Raw genomic sequence first — 23059 nt, forward strand, 5'->3', positions numbered from 1 at the left:
GCCTTGCATTCCCTGCCTGAAGAAGCTTTTTTTTTCTGCCCAAGAAAGTTGTTTTCAGACATCATCTGTTAGTGGCACTGTCGTGGCTCATAGCTGTCAAGGCTGTTAATGTTACAGATGTTTGAATAAAGCTGAACGGGATGATGAACGGAGAACTGAGAGGACGAGGGAGGACAAAGGTAACAAAGGCGATGGGAAAAGACAAACCGATGCAATTACTGCCGTCCATTTGCTATTTGAAGTGCATCTCTGGTACAGACTGTACGTCCTCTTTGTCTGTAACTCTTTTGACACTCAGCAGTCACCCTTTTCTTTTGCCAGGGAGTAGGAAACTGAAACTTTGAGATGACTTTGTATGAAATGTGAGACAGCAAAAAAAAAAAAAAAAAAACTGAAAATGTCCTAGCATCTCCTCCAAGAGTTAGTTTCTCAAATTTCTTATGACTGATGGAATTCTTGTGGGAGTATTATTCATTATATTAAATCTGCAATTTTTTTTTTCCTTTTGCTCATGGCTTTAAACCCGAGTCACTTGCTCGTCTATGTGTGCACAGCAAAGTCGAAGGCTCTGGTTTATACCATAGATTTTAATCAAATGCCATGACACATTATCCTCTTTTGTCTCGGCCAGCTTAGTAATAATGAAAATACAGATGGTTACAATGAGACGATGATAAACAGTTTGAATATCGTCGCTTAAAGCTATAGCCTTAAAAGACTATAAAACTAAGAAACGCAAGCCGCCGAGGATTTCCAAATGAAAACATCGGATTACAAATACAAGCCGGCTGCACAGCTGTGAGAGCAGCTGGCGCCCGACAGGAATTAATAACTAGAATTTACTGATTCAAAACTAATGTAGGGATAAGAAAACAAGAACAACAGGATCTTTAAGAAGATATAAGCTAGACTGAAAAATGAACTTAACATTCGTATTAATTGTATTTATTTACTGTTAAAGCAGCGAAGCCTCGGGGAGCATTGGAGGTTGCAGTGGAAGAAGAGACTTCAGTTGAAGAAAATGTAGACAAGATAAGGCTTCTGAGCTGCAAAATGTTGCCCCATGTTTTCTTGGACATACAAAGCCAAGCAACTCCTGATGCTGCTTTTGTAGCACCAGCCACAGCCACAGATGCCATTCGTGAGCTCAGCAAGATGCGACCGAATGCTGTTTTTTTTCCACAAACAATGTTTCAGGTGTTAGGGTGGAAAAATGTACCTTTACATGCCATCTTCTAACTTTTCATGTCATCCATTTTCTTTGGTTTATTTTGTTATTGATCAGCTGAGTTTCATATTTCATGTCAAATACAATATTCATGTCTGAATCATTATTTCTCATCTTTCAAATGCATTTAGTGTATCTGCCATCTTCATTTTGTATCATAAATGTAATAATGAATAATTTTTTTCTGTAGTACAGTTTGTCGGAACAAGGGACATGTGAGAAACCAAGATAAAAGGCTGGGGGTAGGGCTGTTCGATTAATCGATTTTAAATCGTAATTGCGATTATGTAATTAGAACGATGTTAAAATCGTAAAATCGATTTTTAAAAAAAAAATAAAAAAATCATTATTTTTTTTTAACCTTGTCTGCACACATATTAATGATTGATACCATATTAATGATTGATGGAAATACCTCTCAATACCTGCGACAAGTGCCCCATGTGAGAGGCTCTTTAGTGTAGGAGGGGGCGTTGTAACATGCCACCGGGCATCCCTCAAGCCAGATGCCGTAGACCGGCTCGTGTTCCTTGCAAATGTAAATAGCAAATGTAATGACTGACATTACACACCTCTACCTCCTTCATGGGTTGCATTATTATTTAGCATGCAAAGACCCAGTTTAGTTTAATTAGAAAATGTCTTGTTTTATTTAATTGGAAATATAACTTACTGTATGTTTGCAAGTGCTGATTTGCTGATTTTTTTTTCAGAGATAAAACTTTATATTTTATTATATTTTTTAAAACTTTTTTTCAACTTATTTTACAGAGTTTTGCACTTTATTCATTCATTTTTGGTTTAATAAGAGCAAAGTTTGCACTTAAAGCCCAATGGGGCAAATGTTCAATAAAAAAACTGCATATTTGAAATAATTTCTTTGCCTTTTGTCAATTCACAAAATAATCGTAATCGTAATCGAAAATCTGATTTTGAGAGAAAAAAATCGAGATTTTATTTTTGGGCAAAATCGAACAGCCCTAGCTGGGGGTTGTAGTTTCGTCTCCTCCGGTGTCACCGGATGTAGTTTTTTCCCTTTACCGGCGGCACCAGATTGGATGAGGAGACGAGAACCCAGGACCACTCAACCACTAAAAGGCAAAGTCTAAACCATGCCCTCTCCACCTACAGTATAAATGTTTAGCCATGTGGGCAGCGTATTTTATTGCATCTGGGGACAGAGAGTGTTTCATAACTTGGACTCGTTGGTGTAGGATGCATGAGCTCACGATTCTGTACAATAAACGCTTCTGGTGAATTTTGATCAGATCATTTCCAATTTTTGAACACAGTCAGATTTCTTTAAGAAAAGAACTCTGACAGGTCGTTGCAGTGTGACAAACTTTCTACTTTGGTAAATTAAAGGAATGTTTAATGAAAACACATTCATCACAAAACAAAAGGCAAGCCATATTAGGATTTTGTGTGCGATCTCATTGCTTTGCATGTGCCAAGATCTCACTGCAACAACCCAGATAAGATCATTTGCATACGGAGGCTTGGAAAGATTTGAGTCCTGATTTTTGCAAACATAAAAGTCAAAAATGTTCTTTCATTTGGATCTGCGCGGTTCTAGGTTTCAGAGTTGACGACACTGTGAGTCATTTAGTTCCATATTCATCCCGCATTAACACAGAAGATGAGCAGGTCAGCCCTCAGTATCCCCACGCCATCTCTCCAAGAAAAACAGAGCTGGATGTTAAATCATGCATTATGAATGACCTCTAGCTGTATTTGTTGGCAGGGTAAGTGCATATTTAATGACTTACAAGTCAGAATAACAAAGCAGGATATTTGAAAATCTCCATGTATTTTCTGTAGCTTTTAATTACAGGAAGAAAAATGTGCTGGTGTCAGTATGGAGTTCAAGGCGGCTATGCGTCCACTTATGTTTGCCTATAATTCTTTCAGAGCTACACTTTGTTGCCAGTCTGGGTAGCTCACTCAATTAGCAGCTAATTTAGGAAATGTGTGTTTTAAGATGAGAGATAAATGTTTTTGGTGTTTTTCACATGCCTGGATTGACTATAAAAATGTTTCAAGAGAACAAGGAGCTTCTTGTGTCATAAAACTAGCAGAAGCTGAGGGTTCAATACAGTTGCTAATACGGGCTCATTAACTTGCAACAGCAAATCGCAGTTAAACTGTTAATTACTAAAATAAAACATGATCAAGAGGTACGTCGTGTGATAGTAACTCAAAGTTATTGTAACTATGTTTTCAAGAAAAAAAGAGTGAGGTTTGCAACTTACACACTGATATTTTATGATGGTTGTCTTTGCTCGGCAACATCTTTACACCTCTTGACTTGAGTTCAGTCATCTTCTTCACTGCAGATAAAACATAACAGAACCATGAAAAAAAACAATAATAAAGGAGTTCGACAGTTCAATAAGAGAGCTAAATGTCAGCGCATCATTGTGTTTACACAGCAACTCAACTGCTGATCAATTCTTGTCTATTAATGCAACATATAAACCTTATCCTTAACTTCTGTAGCTCTTAAAGGAATATATATATATATATATATATATATATATATATATATATATATATATATATATATATATATATATATATATATATATATACACACATACATACATACACATACATACATACATACATACACATACATATACATATATACATACACACACATATTTTAAGTCAGGAATATCACTATGCAACGAACATCTTTAAAGAATACAGGCTTCTGAGTATATTATTCATTTAACAGGATTAGATTTCTTTGTAAAATAAATAAGTAAATAAAAGGATCAGATTTAAATAATGGGGCTTGGTGTTAATGGGAGTGACAATAAGTTATCTGCAAAATAAGAGGATCATATTCCACCAATTTCAACTCGAGCACTATCACGTACCCCATTTCATTTCTTTAACTCTCTGTGACAAGTTGTCTTATCCCACACAAATTCATTACTCATTTATATATTTTACAGTGATGTTTTACATCCATTTCCCTTTATTTAAAAGAAAAAAAAAAACATCAAATACTCAGCCCTGTTAAAAAAATAAAGGATCTACAGGGAAATGAAAAGCTCAACCTCAAACACAATTTCCCAAGTGACAGATTAATTTACAGTACATGTACAGGACCCAGGTGGTCCATTTTTTGCCTTATTATTTCCCGCCCCGCTTATCTTGACAGTTCCACCCTACGTGATCTACTCTCACCTGTGAAACAGTACAGTGTGCATACAACTTTTATGACAGCTCTGGCAGGTGTTCTGATGACAGCCATCCATCCATCCATCCATCCATCCACCCATCCACCCATCCACCCATCCACCCATCCATTAATCCATCCATCCATCCACACACAAAATTGCTCCACAGAAAAAATATGTATTCAAAGAAATCCTGCATTTGAATGGACAGTGTGCTCATATCTTTATCTTTCAAACACCGTTATCAATCCATCCAAATTCTTCATTACTTATTCTGTATTTTCTGTCTTCCCATCATCTTGCCAGTGGGCGAGGAGAGGTGAGATCCTTAGAGATGACCATTTTCTGAAGACAAACTAATCCCTTTTCCCAGCTCATCTCCTCTAAGAGGTGATCCCTGAACTTGCTAGTGTTATGGGACCAAAAATGGATATACATTACAAAGAGGATTTTGTGAGCATGTGTGGCTGTGTGTTTCTGTTTCGGCTTATGTGTGTTTCTGTCTACAACTAATTGGCACTCGAGGAGGATCCTGATATCTGCTTTTTTTTTTTACTTCTAAAAGACAGTCTCCATTCTTCTATAAAGATTGTGAAATTATTTTTGCTTCGAGCAGCAAACTTTGAAAACTGATACAATCTAAAAGTAAGGCATGAGCCATTTTATGTTAATTTGGGTCGATTAGCTCTAAACATGGTAGAAATTTTGATTGAAAACAGATACATTTTGTTTGGTGGATTCAACACTTTCCAGGAATCAGCATCTGAGGATGAGAAAAGCTCCTCATCTTTAACGGATGCCCTTCCAACTACGGCTCTAAAGTATAAAATTAATCCCGTGATTCTCTTTAAATATACGTCAGCAGTTGGAAATGTTGAAAACAAGTGGTAAATATTTAGCTCCCTAAATAGACCTCTTTATAAAGTTGGACATACTGCACAGTCAACTAAAAACATGGTCATGATTAAGAGTTATCTTGTCCTTTCAAAATATTGAAATCTTAATGATCTTACCTTGGTACTGGGCACTGAAACCTCGTAATTTATGGTTGCCGTCGGAGGTGAAGTGCAGCCGAAGCCAGTTCTTGCTGCTTATGATTGGAGAGGGAAGGTTGGTGCCAGTAAACCTGGAGAGACAGAAAAAGCATGCAGTCAGCTGTCCGCACATCACCGCCGTATTGTGTCAAAAGTTCATTTTAGGTTGTAAGTAGCAAAAACTTCATCATGTGGATTAGAACTAATTCTAGTGATGCACCGAAATGAAAATTTGTGGCCGAAACCGAAACCGAAAATAATAATAAACACTTGGCCGAATACCGAACAATACCGAACATGGTTCTTCAGCAGTTTTTCATTTATTTTGCCAATTTTTTCACCATTGCATAAATCAAATAAATTTGATTTAGGCATGCTTTTCAAATAAAAAAATCTTTTACAAAATTACAAGGTAGAAAATATTTATTGAACATAAAAAAATGAATTTTTTTTAAATTTCCCAGCATTATGTTGTTTTGGTTCCACCTCCTGGTGAATGTTAGGTAAAATTCTTATGGGGTTAGTTTTTGGTTGGCCAACGATTTATGTTTGTGGTGGTGCGCAACCGTTACGGGAGCGGCCAGTCTATTTCCTTATTTTACAACGCCGTTATCAATTGTTTGGTTTTTTTCCCCACTTATTCCACCGAACACCGAAAGTGTTTTTTTGCCATTTTCGCCCGAACAATTTCGGTTACCGAACAATCGGTGCATCACTAACTAATTCACCTGTAAAATTCTATCCTGTTTATTTTTCAGTCTCTCATGCCATCATGTCACTACATGGGTACAAAGATCACCAGGCTCGGTGTAGGTTTTTGCTTTTGCCCTGATGAACTTCATCTCCTCTGAAATTTCATTAAAGATTTTCTGAAATTAATTATAGAAAGCAAATACCCAGCTGTGTGCCACTGCAATGAAGTGGCTCCGTTTAGGCTTCTATCTCGTGGCATATGGCAACTATATAATCCATCATGTTTTTCAAAGTCAAGCGCAATGGCAAGCAGAGCCTAACGGTCTTCCTCTGTGATTGTCTTATTTGTTTATGGTAATTATACTAATATTTCAAAATGAATGTGACCATTACTTAGACACATTAACATGCTACTCCTATAAACATGAATAAAACTGAGCGTGGCACTTAAGGGGGACTGTAACGTTAACAACTCTTAACTAAACTGCCCCCTGTTATGAGAAAAGGACAGAGAAAAAGTTGGACTGGCAATTGTAGAGAAAATAGTCTGCCATCAGTGCTTCGGGAAAGCAACGGTGAATTATACATCACAAACACTTAAAGTTCCTCCTGATCTGTATGCTAATTAGGGCTGTTGCTAAGCAGGCAGTTCTTCTGATGTTAAGGCCCAAGTCTTTTGGGCACACATCATGTTTTAATCTTAAGACGCACAAAAACAAGTGTCCTAACAATCTCCTAAACACATGTGAGATATGCACAATGCAATAAGGCATGCATTTGAGCAGGAGTAAACGTAAATAATTCCTAAACTACAAATTACATTTCCCCAACTTCGTTCACCTCGTCTAATCAGCCTAAACACATGCTTAGCGTTGATACATTTTACATTAATGCCATTAAAAATATTCCAGGAAGTAAAGCCAAAACGTCAACAAGAGTGGAAATATGTCTGGCAATCTAAGGACTATTTCTTTATGACATAAACTAAAACACGAGTGAATTAACTATATAGAGTAGATTATGGTTGTACAACAATAAGCTATCTAAATACATAAATATATCATATAACAGATATTTGATGGATGTCATCAAGGTCTGCACAAGTTTGTTAATGACACGTTTCTTTGGATCAGGTGTGTTGAAGCAGGGAAATGTCCCTCCAGGACCAGAACTGGGCAACCCTGGTTTTAAGGGACCATAAAGGTGTTCGGCTGTGATGACAAAATGTACCCCCATTAAACCAAGTTGATTCACTGCCACTATAACAGTTGTCAGGCAAAATTTCCTCCCAATAAAACCATGTCACTGGAGAACAGTAACGATATCAGTCGCTCACCGAGGACCATGTTGGTAACAAAGCAGAAAGGCATTAACAACATGAACATTGCGTACATGTACAGTATAAAGTGTATAGGATTTATTCTACAAGTGTCAAAATATCAACATTTTCATTTTTTTCTTAATATCGGGGGTCCTACGATGCAATATGAAAGCATTTTTCGGGGTATGATCATTTTTGATGAGAAATTGCCGAAATTTGTCTCAAAACAAAGTAAGGTCTCTGCCCTATTAGAGTGTTTTTTTAAGGTAGCCTGAAAACTGTCAACCAGCCTGCTCAGTGTCTCAGAGCAAACAGCACTTTTCAATTTGGAAATAAAACTTAGTTTTATGTTTTTTTGTGCATAAATTGATGTTAAAAGCCACGATGAGCTGAACCAGCATAATAACGGAGTTGATCAGAATGACGTAAGAGACATAACATAATAACAAAAGAAGGTTACTTCTGGTTATTGCAAGCTGTAAGTGATTGTACTGAATTTGCTATTTAATCATCTGTTACAATTCATTTTTCACACACTGCTTTAGTTTATGCAGTGTGCAGCGCTGGTGTTCATTTGGGGCTTTATTTAACGAACTGTGAGACTTTCGAAGAGAACGCTTACATTATGTGATTGTGCTCCAATTCACTCCAAAAGGTCACTTGTTCAAGCCAGAGCGGCAATCTGAGAATGTACCTCAGCAAAAATGTACAGGATGCCTTCAAAAGCTGTGACGCAAAAACTTTTTCACTTCAATACCAACAACTTAATTTTCTCCCGAAGCTCGCCACTGAGTTGATCTTGTAATTTTTTCTTCATTTTTCTAGAAAGTGAAGTATGCAATTCAAGTATGAGGTATGATAGTATGCAAATTATTTAGACTTTATTGAACACTAAACCAACACTATTGGTAAAAAAAGATGCGTCGATACTTAATAAATGGATTTCACGTGGGAGGTAATGGCTTGTTTAACCCCTTTTAGTAACAATGGCATCAAACAAGGGTTTTCAGAAGCTCCGGATGAGACCTGTACAATGTTCAGGATGAAGTTTGGAGGATTCCAATTTACAAAAGCACTTCAACTCAGACACATTTGTAGAACGTCCACTATGAGCAGGTCACTTGAGGTCATTCCACAGGATTTTTGTGATTTTCTTTTCTTATCCAAACCTTCAACTACGCTTCGGTTTCAGACAGCCATCCCGATTTTATTCGGTAAAATAGTTTTTTTTTTTTTTTTTATCCCCGATTTTTTACCCATTTCATCACCCCATGCTCATACCTAGACAGTCCTGGGCATTGTTCCCCTCTGCCAACCCAGGGAGAGCCCTACACTGAGCTCAGGTCTCCTCCTTAACCTGAGGAGAGATGGACCGCTTCTTTTCACCAGACAGGGTGGGGCTTCTCCGGCCGGACGTAGCGCGTGGAAGGATCACATTATTCCAGCCGGATCCTCCCCACCCCATCTGGCGCCCCGGTTGGCCAGAGGGGGCATGTATAGCCCAGGACTGTTGCATGTTTTTGTGAGGGTAGCTCCCATTAGCTACCCAAGGGAACACGGGGAGAACATGCAAACTCCACACAGAAAGATCCTTTCGCCAACCCCACCCATGGTATGGGCACTGAAGTCATGAGGGAACTAACACGCACTTCAGCGCCCACAGCGTCCCCCGGCGGGAATCGAACCCAGGACCTTCTTGCTGTGAGACGGCTGCACTACCAGCTGCGCCACCGTGCCCCCCTCGGTAAAATAGTTTGATAAACTGGGTAATTTTCTTTTCTATGACTGCAAACCCTGATGCAGAAAAGCAAGCCACAATCATGACGCGCCCGCCACCATACTGCATCACTGGAATGTTGTTTTGGTCTTGGCAAGCTGTACCATTTTTATGCCATACATAGTGCTTGAGAACACTCCCTAAACAGTTCAACTTTAGTTTTATTAGTTAACAAAATAATTTCCAGTAGCACTGCAGTTTGCAAGTGTAAATTGGCCTCCCTTTTTGGAAGAGCAAAAGCTCGAAGGATGTTCGCGAGTCCCAGTGAGCTCTTCAGGCTTTTAGCTGGAACTCCTGATTTTTTTTCTTTTCACATTGAATATTCTGCATTGTGCTTTTGGAGTCATCTTGGGAGGGTGCCTACCTCTTGGAAGAATAGCCACAGCATTGAAAAATTGGCAATTTTCAAGAATTTGTCTCGCTGTGGACTGATGGATGCCTAAAATGTTGTGTTTACTTTGTATCCTTGTTTTTTTTCCCCCTCCATTTTAATGGAGTCTCAGGTCTCCTTTCAATTATTCAAATGAAAAAAAAAATGGCAGAAAAGTGAAGCCGTCTGAAGACACTGGTCTTGATTTAAGAGAGCAAGAGACTAATAAAGTAAATGTACTGCCTCAAGGGACGTTTTATAACTTAAGAAAAAGAGAAAATGCATTTTGTGGGCTCGTGTAGTGTCTCACACATTCGTTTTTGGACCAAATTTACCAACAAGACAAGTGCCAAATCATCTTCATCTTGGAAAAAGCTGGGTGTATGAGAATGAAAACCTCTTTAAATGCAAGTGTAATTGGAGTCACATTCAGCTGTGCTGAACGTAGCGGCACAGCTGAGGACAGACTTGGGATTCTCGCAATAAATTCTTACAGACGATAAAGAAATTAAGGGTTATAAAAAATAACAATTGCAGTAAATGGGATTAATTGAAAAGATTTTTCTTTTATATCGACATGCATAATTGTTTTCCTTTTAAAATGCATTCCAGTTGCTTTTGGGAGAATTTCATTGTTAGCATTAAAGGGACCGCAGTGAACAAACGCACAAGATCCTGATGCACGTCTCTTGAAGGTTAACACGGCTACTTTAACAGTTCCCTTTCACCGCACGCCATTTCTCGCTCCCTGTCCGCCTTGCCATATTGGATTTACAGCAGAAATTGTCTTGAGAGCACAGAACTAAATACGTTTCCATTTTCAGGCCCCAAAGCTCCTTTGTCAGAGTTTGACTTTTTGATGGTTGTCTGAGAAAATGCATTTGGGCTGAACCAAAGTAATAGAGGCAGCTGGTAGGAGAGTGTGAGCCACACATAGATACACAGATCCTGGTGGAAACCAGCATGTTCCATCTTTCTTTCAGAAAATGCCTAAATAAGATTGTGAGAAAACTTGTATAAACAAAGTGCCAATTACATGAGGGCAAATGTTCAATTTTTTGTTGCTTAAACATGTCATTTGACTATTAGGACTGAGATTCTTTGAACTATACAAGACCAGTCAAATCCAATTACACAAGCACAGTCTTTCCATATTGATGTGCTGCATCTTATTAAAAGTGGGTAACTCCTTTCAGGATTTTGAACAAAGGTCATCATCACGTAAGGAAATTCAACAAACTTTCCCAATAGAAAAGGTCAGCATTCTGTTTGATATTCATCATTTCCTGTCAGTTGTTTTCAGTTTGAGGGCAAAGTGTCAAATTATGCTATGCATAATCAGTGTAGGGTGGAGTTAAGGTGTGAAAGGCCACCAGCTCCACATCAGGATCAAAGTCTTTAAAGCAGTTTTTGCAGTTAAATCATTTGGAAACGGCATCTGATGAACATGCATGTATTTGTATGTGGGCGTTTTGCATATTTTTTAGTTAAGAACGTTCCCATTAATTAGCCTCACTTGGGCAGATAGATCAGTCTCTGCTCAGTATGCATGTCCTGGGGCTTGCACCAGGCATATGGGGGTCACAGTGGCTTTAAAGCTAAAACTTCTGGAATTTTAATGACACAATTTTAAATATTGCACGAACCAGGTTGTCCACATGGACGTGGTAATGTAAACACAAACTCAAACTGAGAAAAGGGATACAAGTTTGTTTCAGTCCACTTTGAATACATGGTGCAGTCTTTTGCTTTTAACTTTAAAAAAAACTTTTTTTGTGGAAACTGTGGCATGTTTGTGGAAAACGTGCCACTACAAGCTGTTGTCATTAACACATTTTGTGTTTCAGTTGGAAAATGAGTCGGAAAAAGTCCAAATGTTTTCTGCTGTACAATGATGCTGCAAAAGGGTCAGGCTGTTGCATTGGCTCTTTTTTGCTTTAAAAAAAAAAATGATTTAAAAAACAAAATTAAACATTTATGTGATGTGCATTCATTTTTCTTCATCACTTTAAATGTACAAAATATTTGATGTTGTGCTGTTGAAAGTTTTTTTTTAATCATTTGAGCAACATCTAATTGATTCCAAATAATGCTCAGAATAAGATCCCAAAACCAGATGTCGAGGAGTAAAGGACATGATTAAAACAAGAAGAGAATAAGAGAAAATGTTTCTCTTAATTGTCAGGGAGGATATATCACTGGCAGAGACTACAAATGGAGCAGCAGGAATAAAACGGAGGAGGGACTGCAGTAACTCGTTAACAATAGACGGCATCCTCCTGGAGATGTTACCGTGGAGTGTCTCTGCACCCTAAATACTGACCTGTGGAAAGCCCAATCTATTTATGGCAATCCATTAACATTTCAAATGTGTCTCTTTCTACGTTTCCATCTGTTTATAAAATCTTTACTACCACATTAGAAAATCAACCAGGTGGTTAATAAAGCACCATATTATTCAGGTCACTTTAATTGAATTTATTTTAAAAAGTGCCTCATTAAGAGTACTTATCAGCCCACACACAGCATCACCACAGCCTAAGACACACTTTATAATCAGAGCTTTATCTGATTATGTATGAAAACACCATTCAAGTGAGTGAAAGACAATTTAGTTGCTGTGATTTTGACTTTTTTTCATTGATAATTAGCTGGTGAGTATACTGTGATTCCTCACATGGTCATTTAGTCACACTGTGCATTTACCAACACACACTGTTTACCTCACTGACTTTGAGGCCCATGGCTCAATGGCTAGTTAATCCCCCACCCAGAAGGTTGGTTCATCAGCACGAAAACAATTCTCACAACAGGACCATAATACACATATCGGTAAAAAGAAACAAAAAAAACAACAACAAAAACTGATTAAGCTACTGCTGTTCTAATGAGAATATTTTGTGAGTGGGGATGGCTCGCGTCACCTACAGCATCCTGCTGTTGCAGAATCATCTGAGTAACAGGAGCCTCTTTGGAAAGAGCTCTGTGTTTACCAGGCTGGCTCATCCTTGGTATACAGAACTCATCAAACCTGTGTTTCACCTCTGACGCTACCTTCCAGGGTGGAACTGAGGCGAAATGTAAAAGCACAAACGAAAAAAGCCATATAAAGAAAGCAAAGTCCAGCCTTGAAAGTGACATGGCTATTTATAGCACGGTATAGTTTTTGTGTTATCAGAAAATAAGTCGAAGTTGTACAATACAATACAATGATTAGGTCTGCATGATTCATTTTCCCAACCAAAACGATTTTCATATGGGCATGAGAATGATTCAGATTCAGGACACAGCATCCGTCTGAGGTAAAACTCATTAGTGTGGAAGGCCCTTAAGTCCTGAATGGCAGTATTAATGCTGTGGCAGTGGAGCAGTAGCTGTGACCTTCATATGTACAGCAAGAGATACCAGACAAGCAGACTCCCCCTCCATCAAACAAAACAGCTTGCTCAAAAAACAACGACTTGGGTAGAAAAAAAAAAGATCTGCTTATCACTTGACTTTAAAGCTAAGATATCAAAAGAGGCCTGGAGTGTAGTTATGCCTAATGCATTGTTCTGAAATGAGGTGCAAAAGGTGAAAAATGGAGTTGCTGAGGAAAATGAAGCCCCGTAGAGTCTATAAAGTTACTGACACATCAGAGCCCACTTTCCTACTCTACTCACAGACCCCCCGGTCCAGCAGAGCCAGCGCTCCTCACTCAGTCCTCATGTGTTATACATGGGCAGACCTCTGGCCTCATCAGAGAGCCTTGTCAAATCTTCTGAGGGATTTGTTCCTTCCTCTTCCCTCAAAACATTTTTCTGCCTTCAACGACGTACATGGATACTGATTGACAGATATTTTCCTTTGGGATGAACAGCGCACTAGCCTTTATCTTTGCTCCATTACCTCTACATCTATGTTTTTTTAAACTTCTGAAATATTTCTTTATGCGTCTCTAAGAGCCTCTGCAAATCTGTTGGTGCTTCAGCTTAGTTATGAGCAGAAAAGCAGTGATTTTTTTGTAAAGCAGAATCAAGCCTTGGGATAACTCCATCTATAAAATTGTTGATCGGAAACATATCTTAAGTTTCATAATCAGTTTTCAACACGGTCCAATACTAACTTGGTTCCAGAAGCCCACCACTGAAGAAGGTGACTCTGTGTAAACCTGCCATCAAAGCAGAGTGAGTCTTTAAGGAAAAAAATATCTATTGCTGAAGGGTCTTTGTATTGTTTCAAATATGATAGAAATATGTTAGTTTTATAACAGCAAATACTGTAAAGTTCAGTGGCACAAATACACATCAGATGAACAGCGTAAAACAAACTCAGTCCATATAGATCAAATATCAGGGAAAGCAAAAACAAAAACATGTCCCTTGCTCTGCAACTTATCACAACACCAGTGTGATTTATTACCTTTGCAGAAAAGTTCCAGGTGGATGGAGGCATAGTCACAAATAACTACTGGATGAACTGCGAAAGAGTGCTGATGTTGAAACTTTAGTGAGAAAAACAGCTTAATTTATGAGACTAATGAATGTTTGACCTTGGAAAATGTAGCCAAAGAGGCACAAATGACATGTCGGAAGACAAATGCAGACATCGTCAACCTTGCGGGTGCTTTCATTCAGTTTTTTTTTCCATGCCGTTTAATTTTTTTTTATCAAACCCAAATAACAGTCCACGTCACAGTACAATGACAGCGACAGCATTTGTGTCTTTGGCAAGGTTGCCGAGCACATAAAACACGCTTATACACATCACGGATTAAATAATGCAGCTCAAAACAACGTGCTCCTGTTTGTTGGGATGATCTGCGGGGAAACACTGAATCTGTGGTTGACTGAGGAAAATCAAATGAGTTTCCAAGGTGACTTAAAGGTGGGAGCCTTTTCCTGTAGATTCATCAAACACAACAATAAACAAAATTCAATAAATATCCCAGGGGCAATTACTGGGACATTAGCCTTCTCTGCTTCGGGAGGCATGAAATGTAAAAGACAAAAGAGGCGTCAGAAAAAAGGCAGAAAAAAGAAAAAAAAGTTTAGGAAGTTCACAGACCCTTGACTATTTTTGAACATTTCATTCATAACTGAAACGGCATGAAAACTAAGTGAAACCAATTTTGATATAAATGAGTGAAGACTACGACTATCGTTTGATCATTTATTGCTTGTTAATGTTTATATCCGATGGATTTATGCTATGATTTACCATCAGTGCATCTCGCCAATCCTTTCTGCCCTCGCTCTCTAAGGTTGCTGTGCCTGAGCCTCGAGTTGTTAAACTGAGTCGGAGCAGACACAGTATGTGCTAATGATACTGAACATGGCAATGCTGTCACATCCCCCCAGCACAGACAGCCTGTTGCAGTCCCCTGACACAGAGCATACAGAAATAACAGCGCTGACACATAAGAATAAAAGCATCCACCGTTGTATTGTCTGACTCTATTTTTCCCCATTTCTCTTAATAAATGTCTGCAGTGTAGGTGCTTCGGCGTGTTTCAGCGGTAAAGGTATGGATCTGCTCAGATTAGTTCATGCAAGTCGCATTTGTTGGCCGTGTATCCAATTTTTTAATCGAACTGTCCTTGACTTTACACAGTCACACCCAATTAGTACACTGTATATCACTGAATCAGCATTCACTCCATTCTTTCAATTGGCGGTTTCTGTTTGGCAATTTATCTTTGATCTCTGCCAACCTTACAGTTTTCATTTTATCCATCACTACTTAATAACCACAATTTAGAATAAATAATTGTGTAGCAGCATCATTAGCTTTGTATGAATCAATGGATCTGCTGGAGCAATGGTCGAGTTAACAGAGGGGTTGTGGTTCGATCGTCCGGGGGGTGGATCTATGCACACGTGTCTTCTCTGCCCGCGTGAGCTTCTTTGCTTTATTTTCTGATGAAGAATATTCATTAAAAATGCATATGGCTTTTTCTCTCTTTTTGTTCCTCAATCCTTGTGAAATAAACCCATTTTAGGTGTGTTGTGTTCTCCAATGAGTGGCAGTAGCACTGCAGTTTTCAAGCAGCAAATTGGCTCAGCCGGTGCAGCACTGTAGCCGGCCAGGTTCTCCGAAGACAAGCACAACTCGCAATGAAATCATTCAATTTGCCCAAAGCTTGGTTGCTACTTCACTGAGCTGTCACCATGATATGATATGAAGTGATTTTATAATCTGCTTGAGTAATAAAAGGTAATGGAAGGGTATCCAATTTCCTTCTCTTCTCCTGCTGCTGCTCGGCTCTTCACTGCATACTTCTAATTTGGAGTGCAGATCGTTGTTAAGGGAGACACACTGTGTCCTATTTTCGAAGACTTAAACAATCTCCTGAGGCTTTAAAGAGATGTCCAGGATGTTTTAGCCAAAATACCACATTGATACACTAACAGCAGCCCCCTTTTGAACCCTTTATGTACATCTCTCTTGTTTATAGCTGGTTTTGGGAGGTTGAGTTGGCTCCTCTTGACTCCCTATTTTGTAAGCTATCCCTCTTTTGAAGTAGAATTATATTAAAAAAATAAATAAATGTGAATTGGTGAACAGAAAGGTGCGAAACCTTTGACATTACCGAAGCCTACAAGTAAAAATTGCTTTAAATCTAAAGCACTGAATGACCTGTTTTCAGACTAAGGTGGAACCAAAGTGAAAACGTTTGGGTAACCTGAGTGTTTGAGCTGGTAGCCACTTTGGACACCTGAATATATGGAACCAAATACAGAAAAATATATACATATAGCTTAAACTGTACTTGTACATATAATTTCACAGTACTTGCTGCTAAACATTGTGCTTACAGCACTAGGTACCTGTAAGTGCAAAGTGGGCGATTTATTTGCTTCATTCAACTGTGATTTGACTTGGATATGAAGCAAGTGTATTGTTAAATATAATGCCCTAATGCGAAACAATGGGGCCCTTTTATTATATTAATATAGAAAAAAAGCAGGTGTATGTATTTTGTGTACAGTGTTACATTTAATACTGTACACATGTATCTTTTTTTTTTCCTCATTATTTTTGAGCCCATTAGATGCATACAGTACATGATTTAACAACCACCTATTAGGAGCTGCAACTTACTGGCATTCATAAAACAAAATGGCATATAAACCTATGGTATATGCAATCTGCTTGTGTACACTTTTTATAATGAAGGCACTGAATAGTGCACAGTCAGAGTACTTGTCGTAAAGTGGAAGCCACAAGATCCCCATGTATTAAGGGCAGTACTTTATATACGGACATAAAGGCTGACATAAAGTATAAGTCAAACTAATTAATTACAAGTGGGAAAACTTTAAAACATGTTTTTTTTTTTCTTCCAGTAAGCATTAAGGTTTATCTATGTTTATGATGATGGACTATTTGTGAGATACCCAAAGATAAGCATGTGCAATTCTTATCTTAACGCCCTCTTTTTTTCCTCAACTAAGCTTAATATGTTGATCCTTAACCTTGACTTTAAAGAGAATGAATGAACACAGTGCTCGTAAAAAGATAGGAAAGTTCTCTTGATTCATAGGAGTGTCCAAACCTCTGAATTTTTTGTTTTGGTTCTGCTTTTAAATGCAAACCTAAATTATATTGTAATTTACATGTTTGTTACGTAAGTCCATAGTTGGTGCTTTGAACTGTTCAAGGATCTGTGTCATGAGTTGTGATTATATAGCTCTGCAGGGTTCTTCTCTGCAGCTCTGCAGTCCTTTCTTGCCGGTAAAACTGTTTCAACTCCAGGGATGCACTACGGATGACTGCATTGAGGTCTAATACTGATAGATTTCTTTCACAAGCACTTGCAAAGATAACAAACTGTAAAAATGCTTAAATTTATACTGCCTTAAGAAAGAGAATAATAAAATGTAGATCAACAGAGGCAGAAGACTGTATCAAATCTACAACTGTATTTGCAACCTTTGGCAGTACCATGCAGGCCGTCAAGCAAAGGAAAAAAATAATAAAATAAAACCTTTGCAATAGTTGGAAACCTTGACTGAAATAGTGACAAGTTGCCTTGGCCCCTAGTAAAAGTACAACAAAAGGTAAACATACTCGCTCAAATGCCAGGCTAACTGTGACATAGCTATGGGATGAAACCGGCAGCCAACAAAACACATTCGGGAGGTGAAAGAGACTGAAAAACGTGAACGTAGACACAACATAAGAACCCAAAAGTAAAGTAGGTATGCAGCTAGATGTACTTTGCAGTGACTTGGTGGCCAATACGAACCGATCATGATCTCAGATATGACAACAAAAAGATTTCAGTTTTCTTCAGGAAGACCTCATGTCCGACCGGGAGCATTTCAGAAGCAGAGAGCTTGTGAGCACTGCCTGCTAGACTGGATTTGTGAGGTTGTGAATTTACCTGTAGATTTCTAGAACTATGTCCTAGTTGAAAGACGTATATCTTGCCATGTCTTGTCCCTTCTGGGATCCATCCATCCATCCATCCATTTTCTATTCCCGTTTTATCCAGGGTCACGGGGGTCTGCTTAAGCGTATCCCAGCTCATTACAGGCGAGAGGCAGGGTACACCCTGGACAGGTCGCTCTATCTGATGTGTGTAAAATCGATCTGGTTTAGCTGTAAAAGCACCAAAATAGGATCGACATCCATTTTTAGCGAAGCAGAGAGGACGGCTGGTTTTGGGACACTTCTAAAACACGCAATGATGCCTCAGCAATCAGACGAGAACAGTGGCTGGTGCAGCACAGCACCCACACGGGCGTCAGCACCTTGGGAGGCCAAGGGGAGAGCCTACAGTAATGCAGTACCCATCAAGATGACCAGTAGAGCAACACCTATTGAGGAAGTTACATTTAATCCCTATCTATTTTTTGAGAACAATAGACTTCAGAAGAGAAAATATGAATGAATGAACGAGTGATCCTCCCCTTTTAACAAAACATCTAATTTAGTCCAGGGCTGAAATGTGTTTAATGCCTCTTAAAAGATCTAGCATCACTTGATATTACCACAGATAATAAAGAAGATTCTTAGGTTAAGGAGAATAAACCATCAGCATGGTCAACAAATGCAGTGCCTGGCCTGTTCTGACTGGAATAACCTTTCCACAGCTAGATTTTTTTAAATCATAATGCAGAACAGTTCTACAGCGTATGCAAATATAGGCCAAAATTTCAAACCAGCATACATCATTTAAAAACCATTACACATCTTGTCAAGTCAGTGCAGCGTAAAGACACTTAAAGACAACCATATCCAACGTATCTAGGAATGAAAACCCAACTTCAAAAAGACCCTGCATCTGCAGGTCAAATCCTCCCAGCTGTCTAATGACATTTCAGCTTTTTGTGATCAGATATGCAATGCACTTAATAAAAGGGCAGTGACTTTTAGCACAAGCTGTGCAAAAGTAGTTCAGTCTACATCACAGGAAAGGTAATGTTAAGTAAGGTTAATTTCTTCGGATGTCATCATACATATGTAGGGCTGAAACGATTCCTCGAATAATTTGAGTAATTCGATTACAAAAAATGATCGAGGAATTTTCTCTGCCTCGAGGAATCGTTTAATTTATTTATTTATTTATTTTTTTCGTTTAATTTCACCAGCTCAAAGCATTGTATTACGCCCGGACCACATTTAATGCGACACAACACGCTGACGCTTCGCCGTAGGCCTACATCCATGCGCTGCGCACGTTAAAGGGGGAAGAAAGAGGTTTGGTTTTAGTAACATGCCATGCTCAGGCAGTCTGCAATGGCCCAGACGGGAGACTAATGTAGTTCAGTGCTTAACTTTTATTTTTAATCCACGCTATATTCTTCTGGTCCGTTCTCCTATGTTCCCCCTCTAAAGCCAAAATTATTGTTCCGCGTTAAATCGACGCAGAGCCTCCGCCGGTCCGGCTGGCGGTGCTGCGCTGACGTGCAGGCTCTCCACGGCTACGCCGTAGGGTACGCCGTAGGGTACGCAGCGACGCGCACCATTCTGCGTTGTTGTAACGCGGTACCATAAATCAGCCTTTACCCGGTACTTTACTTTACTCTGTTCCCGCTACAGTTTTAACTAAAAGAAAAGGCAGAAAATGTCAGAAAAATAAAAACGTAATAAAGCTAACTGGGTAGTTTTCATTTCATTTTATCTCTGTAGTCATTCATGGAGAAAACAAGCAGCACTGGTGCCTAATGTGCTCCAATACAGCAGGTCTCAGAAGTTTATTTTAAATACTGCCAAAACTCAAAATCTTATACACTAACTTAAAACTTAACTAGAACTTAAAATTTGCTTGACAAAAATGAAAGTTCAATTGAAACACATGGGAAAACACCTAACCTTTTAAGTGATGTGTGTTATCAGGTGTAATGGCATTTTTAGGTTAGAAATAAGAATATTTCTCGGTAAGATCCTTAGTCTTTTGAGTGAAGGCAGTGAATTTGGTCGACTGGTGTAAGTTCAGGGTTTTAAATGCACAGCCATGAACCTACTGGATTATATAATTTAGTCTTGATGTCAATTAACATCTAACATCTTATGTATATTTATAATTACTCTTTAACTAAACAAATATATGTTTTATCCGATTACTCGATTAATCGATGGAATTTTCAGTAGAATACTCGATTACTAAAATATTCGATAGCTGCAGCCCTATGATTTAATGTGTCATACAGAGGGAACATTCTTACCATTAATCTATGAAGGCAGTCTCTTAGATGCCACATAATGTATTCATTTTCATAGATAAAGATTTTTTTCTTTTTAAATCGTATTTTAAAATGCATCGTTTGTGGGTGGTGAGCAACATGCAGACTCTGCCTGTGCAAAGTGTATCATCAGGGAAGAAGAGATAAACACTAAAAAGGAAGATTTGGTGGCAGCAACAAACACAGCCTGGACAGATGAGCTTCTTCTTTTCTCATCTAACACGAGTGACGCATTTCTCTGAGTCTGACAGACATGAAACAAATGCATCTCTGCTCACGCAGGAGTATCAACAGCACTTTCTGACAAGCCCATCCGTTCCTTCCTCTCCACAGTGAAAGACACTTGGTGGTTGAGCCTCTGTCTGCATTAGTCTCCCAGCTCAGCTGGGAGAGATCCATACAGAGTGGGAGCATCACTGCAGCTGTCTCTGTCCCAGGTTAGACAGCCAGAGATGGGCCTACAGTTCTGCTGCAAGCCTCCTCCTTTCAATTATCTGCACACTCTGCACACACTTTCCCCAATGGTGCTGTCAAAGACACACACATATACACAAAACGATATACCAGCAAGTATTCCTGCCTCAATGTTGTATGATGCGATTGGCAATATGTCTTGTGTGCATGTATTTATTTTAATGATGTGCATCTTAAAATCTTCCTGAACTTCGATTATAAACTTGGAGACGATGGGAAAGTTGTGTAACTCACAGCGACACTTTCAATGACCATGCATGCATACATAGACCACATGTAGTACACTCTGTGTCCAGATTGGGCAGAGATTACGTCATTCATTTGCTATTGTTAAGGCTAAACCATCATCAATGTGTTCAACTCTGTACTCAACCCATCTCATTATCCACACATTGACAGTTCGTTGAAGAGCTGAACGATAACGGACTGAGGGCCTGAGAGCATGCCTGCAACACCTAACGAGCAGTATTGATCCTGGATGCTGTCATGAGTGATCGTGAAGACTGACATAAAGCCACTCCTGCGTGCACCGTGATCTGAAAACTCCTAGCCCCCAATTTAACCTTATTACCTACCACATCTGTAATAAGATGTTTTTACATACTCCTCTAGAGCATATTTAGGTCTCATTTGAATGCCTTGATGAAAAGTCATCCTTCTGTGCCCAAAATGTGTGTAAAACATATTGGAGCAATGTTTTACACACTGATTGTAAAATCTTTAAACAACAGTGATATATTGTCCAAGTTAGCAACAGTAACTAAGGTTTGCAGGACTTACCACTAGGTCAATTGGAAGTAAGACCTGGGGGCCAAGCACTGGTGGACTGAAAAATCACCAAAGAATCTAAGATAAGGTAAATCGATGTGTTCACAGCCTACGACTCAATGCTGCACATGTGGATCCTGGTATGCTTGGAGCTGTACGACATTAACACAACACAGGGCCTTCATCAAGATATCAGTGGGACTCTGGAGGACAAATCTAAAGGCCAACACAAGGTTTTGTCCCCATTGCTGTCCAATAATGGCCTGCTGCTACCAGTTCCCCTGACTGCTCGGTGGAACAATCATAAGCCACCTCCTCTAGATTTATAAAATGAAGCTGTGAGTCAGCAATGAGAACCCACGAGCAAATGGCAGCAATTAGGAGTCTGTGAGGGAGTCAGAGGTAAGACAGAGAATAAAGCAGATCCCAAAGGTCCAGCTGAGTGGGGAAAACAAAAGTCCAAGCCATCAACACATACGCCCTACAGCTAATAAGGTATCCCGCTGGTACAGTAGTCTGGCCAGGGGAAGAGGAAGATGTCAAAACAAGAAAACTCTTCATGAAGCATGGAGGATTTTATCACAAATCCAACACCATGAGACTCTACACAAAGTGGAAGGAGGGAGCCCGGGGATTAATGGGTGTCAGAGACACCATTCAAGATGAAACAACAAAAAGTACTTCAAGCAGATGGCCCCAACTAGAAATTGCTAAATAAATGTCTCAGGCAGCAGAAATCCAGTGAGGAGGAAGAAGAGAGGAAAGAAGAACAATCATAGAACTAGAAAATGTGTGTTTTATGAAAATGTATACGAGCTAAAATTCTTGGATCTGATACGCAAGTGGAATTTATTCCTTTTTAATGGAACAACTTGTTTACATCCAACTGTTGGGCCACATGTCAAATCGACTGTTGCACATCAAATAATTCATCAGACAGCATGAAAAGGCTTGTTGAACCCCAGGGGAACAGCTGCGGCCACACTTGCTCCTCATATCCATCTTTTGTTTCACAGCATAAATCAGTGGCCATGCTACATTTCACCTCTCATTTTTTGTGTTTTTAGAAAGTGCAGCATAGTTTGTTTTTCCAAGCTATTACATACGTCACACACTCAAAACTGGCTGTCCATGACTGAAGAAAGTGGGAGAAAAATGTGTTTTATGGTGGAACGAAGACTGGAAGGGAAAGCACAGAAAAAAGACGAGTAGCTCCCAGCGGACACACAGAATGAGTCATTCATGCACCAACAACTTCTAAAATTCAACCACATCCTCAACTTTCAGTGCCTGCACAAAGGCTTCAACATTTTCGACCGTTTTACCCCAATCAGTCTAATTTTGTTTGAGAGTTGCTTACATTTTCCTTATTTATTTATTGATACAAGTTTGTCTCATTAATACAGGAGATGTCGTTTTCATCTTTAACATTGCCATCCAGCACCTATTCAGAGACCAAGCAATGAGCTATAATGTATTGGATGCAAAACAAAGATGAAGAGAGCTGTTATCCCATGGATAGATTCACTA

The 23059-nt window shown here is 39.0% G+C and overlaps 1 protein-coding gene across 1 annotated transcript in view; it reads right to left on the reverse strand.

Moving 5' to 3' along the window:
* Window positions 1–23059, reverse strand: part of csmd2 (CUB and Sushi multiple domains 2) — a 310777-nt gene that overhangs the window by 141763 nt on the left and 145955 nt on the right. The window contains exons 6-7 of the mRNA XM_061740995.1: window positions 5433–5545; window positions 3481–3558 (exon numbers count right to left, since the gene is read on the reverse strand). Of these exons, the coding sequence (XP_061596979.1) occupies window positions 3481–3558; window positions 5433–5545 (191 nt within the window). The remainder of the gene's footprint in view (window positions 1–3480; window positions 3559–5432; window positions 5546–23059) is intronic.

Source organism: Cololabis saira, chromosome 15 (genome assembly GCF_033807715.1).
Source record: "Cololabis saira isolate AMF1-May2022 chromosome 15, fColSai1.1, whole genome shotgun sequence".
In the NCBI taxonomy this organism is placed as follows: domain Eukaryota; kingdom Metazoa; phylum Chordata; class Actinopteri; order Beloniformes; family Belonidae; genus Cololabis; species Cololabis saira.